Source organism: Sinocyclocheilus grahami, unplaced genomic scaffold (assembly GCF_001515645.1).
Source record: "Sinocyclocheilus grahami isolate Dianchi unplaced genomic scaffold, SAMN03320097.WGS_v1.1 scaffold1029.1, whole genome shotgun sequence".
In the NCBI taxonomy this organism is placed as follows: domain Eukaryota; kingdom Metazoa; phylum Chordata; class Actinopteri; order Cypriniformes; family Cyprinidae; genus Sinocyclocheilus; species Sinocyclocheilus grahami.
This window is the reverse complement of record NW_015506208.1, coordinates 323,005-328,004: the sequence shown is the minus strand read 5'-3', so window position 1 is coordinate 328,004 and position 5,000 is coordinate 323,005. Positions and strand designations below refer to the sequence as shown.

Below are 5,000 nucleotides of genomic sequence, written 5' to 3'. Positions count from 1 at the left end.
CCAGCGAGCAGACACAGCAGCCAGTGAAGAGGAAAGGGCACTGCACTGTGTGTAAGTCAGCCGTTACTCCGTTCCCAAGACGGTGCAGTTCAAATCGCTCCAGGCGAGAGCAGCGCGTTTACAAACGCAAGTGAAATGAGCGTGCTTATTTTGACTAAGTCAGACTCAGCAGTGTTATGGATTGCATTTATTTGCTGGATAATTTATGTGGTTGAAACTGCTTATCGTGAGGAGTTGGGTGGGGGAAAAGCCCTACACGGTAAACAATGATTTGCATAGTGAGCCGCGGGGAGGGGTAAGCTTATCATGACAGGTGTTTTGCTGCACATGTTCAGTTTAAAAATTCAGTTTGTGCTTTCCCCGTAGGAAAGATAGATCTCTTTTTAATATCTCCATTGTTTCTCCTAGATTGCAATGAGATGGAATAAAGAGCAAAGTCTCCTGTTTCTCAGATGTTTCTCCCTAGTAATCTCACATCCCTTTACATAGAGATCTCAGTAATGTCACAAACTGTGCTTTTCATTTTTAACTCTATATCCTCACAATATGCCACAGTTTCTGTTTCTGCTAGTAAAACTAAGGTAATTGTAACTTTATATTTCACAATTGCAATTTTATTTAGAGCAACAGTATTTTAAATCTCAAAATGTGACTTTCTTGTCAATTAAATCTTATATTGCACAAAAATAGCTTTCAATTAAAATCTCACAATGTGATATTTTTTCCCCAATGTGACTCTTGCAACTGGGATTTTGTTTCTCATAATTGCGACTTTATATCCCGCAATGTTACATGACACAGTTGTGTCTATGATTTTTGTAACAGTCGTTTTAAATCTCTCAATCCGACTTTGTCCTGTAACTATGACTTTTTGAAATTGCAACTTTGTTTCTCATAATTGTGACTTTGTATTCCAAAATGTGACTTTACATATCATTCACATTACATCATAACTGTCATTTTAAATCTCACAATGTGACTTTGTATTGCAAATTATCTTACCATTTTATTTTCAACTTTATACTGCACAGAGTAACTATATCTCACAGTTAGGACCTGTAATTGTCATTTTAAATCTCACAATGTGACTTTGTATTGCAAATTGTTTTGCCATTTTAATTTCAACTTTATACTGCACAACATAACTATATCTCACAGTTATGACCTGTAATTGTCATTTTAAATCTCACAATGTGACTTTGTCTTGCAATTGAGTTTGTTTCTTGTAATTCACTTTATGTCCCACAATGCGATCTCAACTGTGAATTTATTTATTTTAATTTAAACATTATATTGCGCAGAGTGAATGTCAATTACAACTTGTTATTGTTTCTTGCAATTGCGACTTTATGTCTCATAATGTGACTTTATCGCAGTTGCAAATTTATTTCTTGTATTTTCCACTTTATACTTTGCAAAGTGACTCCATCTTGCAATTGCAACTTTATTTAAAAGTGGAAGTGAAGTGACATGTGGCCAAGTATGGTGGCCCATACTTGGAATTAGTGCTCTGCATTTAACCCATCCAAAGTGCACACTCACAGCAGTGAACACACACACACCGTGAACACACACCCGGAGCAGTGGGCAGCCATTTTTTTTGCTGCGGCACCCGGGGAGCAGTTGGGGGTTCGGTGCCTTGCTCAAGGGCACCTCAGTCGTGGTATTGAAGATGGGAGAGAGCTCCCCCCACCTACAATCCCTGCCAGTACGAGACTCGAACCCACAACCATTAGGCCACGACTTCCCAATTCTGACAAATTAGGCTTATATCTCACAGTGTGGCTTTATATATCACACACTGTGTCCCATGTGCTGACGAAGGTCAAATAAAATATACTAGCAAATTTAAAAATGTTTGAGTGCGAATCTTTGGTTCATATGTGAACTAATTAAATTTATTGACAAACCAAAAACATAAAATGCAAGAGCACTGTGTAAACGGCTGTGAGACACATTTTTATGTGACAATTAAATTTTTTTAAATCTCAGAAACAGGCTTTCATACATCTGAGACAAGTTGATACTTAAATTACATATAACTCAAAACTATGTTTCCTGAGTCATGAAAAAGCAACCTTTTCTGAGTCATGAAAAAGCAATACAATCTTCTTCTCTGCTGAAAAAAATTATAATAGGATCTACATTTAAAATATCACAAAGTCGATATGAAAAATTTTGGTGCATAGCAGTAAAAGTAGCAGTAACAGCATACTATTTGCCATATACTCTGTCAATTTTGATTTCATAAACTATATTTCGTAAGGAAGATCCATCTTTTCCTGTAAGTCAAAGCCATAATTGACCCATGTCTAATCTGGCCTGTTTTCTGCTCACCCTGAGTGTGTGCTGGTAAGCACTTTGAGGCTTGCGGCGTTGCGGAGGAGCTTGTCAAGTGTGCTGACGATCTGTCCAAAGCGTGGCCTCATATTCCGCTCCTTCACCCAGCACTCCAGCATGAGCTGGTGCAGCACTGCGGTTTTAATTTCAACTTTATACTGCACAACATAACTATATCTCACAGTTATGACCTGTAATTGTCATTTTAAATCTCACAATGTGACTTTGTCTTGCAATTGAGTTTGTTTCTTGTAATTCACTTTATGTCCCACAATGCGATCTCAACTGTGAATTTATTTATTTTAATTTAAACATTATATTGCGCAGAGTGAATGTCAATTACAACTTGTTATTGTTTCTTGCAATTGCGACTTTATGTCTCATAATGTGACTTTATCGCAGTTGCAAATTTATTTCTTGTATTTTCCACTTTATACTTTGCAAAGTGACTCCATCTTGCAATTGCAACTTTATTTAAAAGTGGAAGTGAAGTGACATGTGGCCAAGTATGGTGGCCCATACTTGGAATTAGTGCTCTGCATTTAACCCATCCAAAGTGCACACTCACAGCAGTGAACACACACACACCGTGAACACACACCCGGAGCAGTGGGCAGCCATTTTTTTTGCTGTGGCACCCGGGGAGCAGTTGGGGGTTCGGTGCCTTGCTCAAGGGCACCTCAGTCGTGGTATTGAAGATGGGAGAGAGCTCCCCCCACCTACAATCCCTGCCAGTACGAGACTCGAACCCACAACCATTAGGCCACGACTTCCCAATTCTGACAAATTAGGCTTATATCTCACAGTGTGGCTTTATATATCACACACTGTGTCCCATGTGCTGACGAAGGTCAAATAAAATATACTAGCAAATTTAAAAATGTTTGAGTGCGAATCTTTGGTTCATATGTGAACTAATTAAATTTATTGACAAACCAAAAACATAAAATGCAAGAGCACTGTGTAAACGGCTGTGAGACACATTTTTATGTGACAATTCAATTTTTTAAAATCTCAGAAACAGGCTTTCATACATCTGAGACAAGTTGATACTTAAATGACATATAACTCAAAACTATGTTTCCTGAGTCATGAAAAAGCAACCTTTTCTGAGTCATGAAAAAGCAACACAATCTTCTTCTCTGCTGAAAAAATTTATAATAGGATCTACATTTAAAATATCACAAAGTCGATATGAAAAATTTTGGTGCATAGCAGTAAAAGTAGCAGTAACAGCATACTATTTGCCATATACTCTGTCAATTTTGATTTCATAAACTATATTTCGTAAGGAAGATCCATCTTTTCCTGTAAGTCAAAGCCATAATTGACCCATGTCTAATCTGGCCTGTTTTCTGCTCACCCTGAGTGTGTGCTGGTAAGCACTTTGAGGCTTGCGGCGTTGCGGAGGAGCTTGTCAAGTGTGCTGACGATCTGTCCAAAGCGTGGCCTCATATTCCGCTCCTTCACCCAGCACTCCAGCATGAGCTGGTGCAGCACTGCGGGGCAGTCCATGGGAGGAGGCAGCCTGTAGTCCTGCTCCACTGCGTTCATTACCTACAGCATCAACAGACAGAGCAATTACACTGTCCTTTTGCATTAGGACAAACTCAGCAGTATGCAGTTTTATCAGGCATACAGTATATGACCGAAACGTTACAATCGTTAAACCATAATAAAGACTAATAGACTTGAAAAAAGAGCATCTCAGAATAAAACACATAGCATTGTGCTTGCAGTATAGACAAAACAGCATATAGCACTGATCAGAGATAATAAACATTTAGATAAAAGAGATTAGTATTAAATGTGAAAGGATGGATCTCATGAAATCTGTCAGGAATATGTCTGGGTCATAAATGCATGCAAAAATTTAATTCTCATTGCTGTATTGCATTTAAATATGAAATAGTAAGTGTTTAGTATAGTTATAGTATTTGTTTAATTACCTTTTATTTAAGCTGATTAAAAAAATAATACAAAAATAAATAAAAATGCGATTACAGTATTTTTTCTGTTGTTAATACTGTAACACAATGATTTTTAAAAATTTTTTAATTCTGCATAAATATGAAAACACCATTGAGAATTATGGGAATTACAAACAATTCAAACGTAAAACTAGGAAAACTCAGAATTTAAGGGTAAATGTTATTAATTGTCATGAAAATATTTAAAAATAGTCACAATTTAAAATATTTTAAACATCAAATTTCCTTTTATGCAAAATCCAATTTCTTACTTGTCATTTTGGACTGAAATGTGACCTAAACATGAGATTTCATGAGATTCACTCAAAATGTAACATAAAAAGTTGACTTACATCTAGGCCTGTCACGATAACAACTTTTTGTTGTGCGATATATTGCCCCAGAAATAACTGCAATATGTGATATTATGGTCATTTAAAGGGGTCATATGATGCGATTTCAATTTTTCCTTTCTCTTTGGAGTATTACAAGCTCTTGGTGCATAAAGAAGATCTGTAAAGTTGCAAAGACTAAAGTCTCAAATCCAAAGAGATATTCTTTATAAAAGTCAGCCGCACCTACCTAAAACAGCTCATTCTAACACACCCCCACATGTCTACGTCACGATGTGGGAAGATTTGCATAACACCGCCCAAATGTTCACGCAAAGAAAGAAGGTGTAACTTTTAT

The 5,000-nt window shown here is 36.9% G+C and overlaps 1 protein-coding gene across 1 annotated transcript in view; it reads right to left on the bottom strand.

Moving 5' to 3' along the window:
* The window catches only part of LOC107565817 (ephrin type-B receptor 3-like), a 38,389-nt gene that overhangs the window by 2,851 nt on the left and 30,538 nt on the right, over positions 1 to 5,000 (bottom strand). The window contains exon 13 of the mRNA XM_016251096.1: positions 3,704 to 3,897. Within this exon, the coding sequence (XP_016106582.1) occupies positions 3,704 to 3,897 (194 nt within the window). The remainder of the gene's footprint in view (positions 1 to 3,703; positions 3,898 to 5,000) is intronic.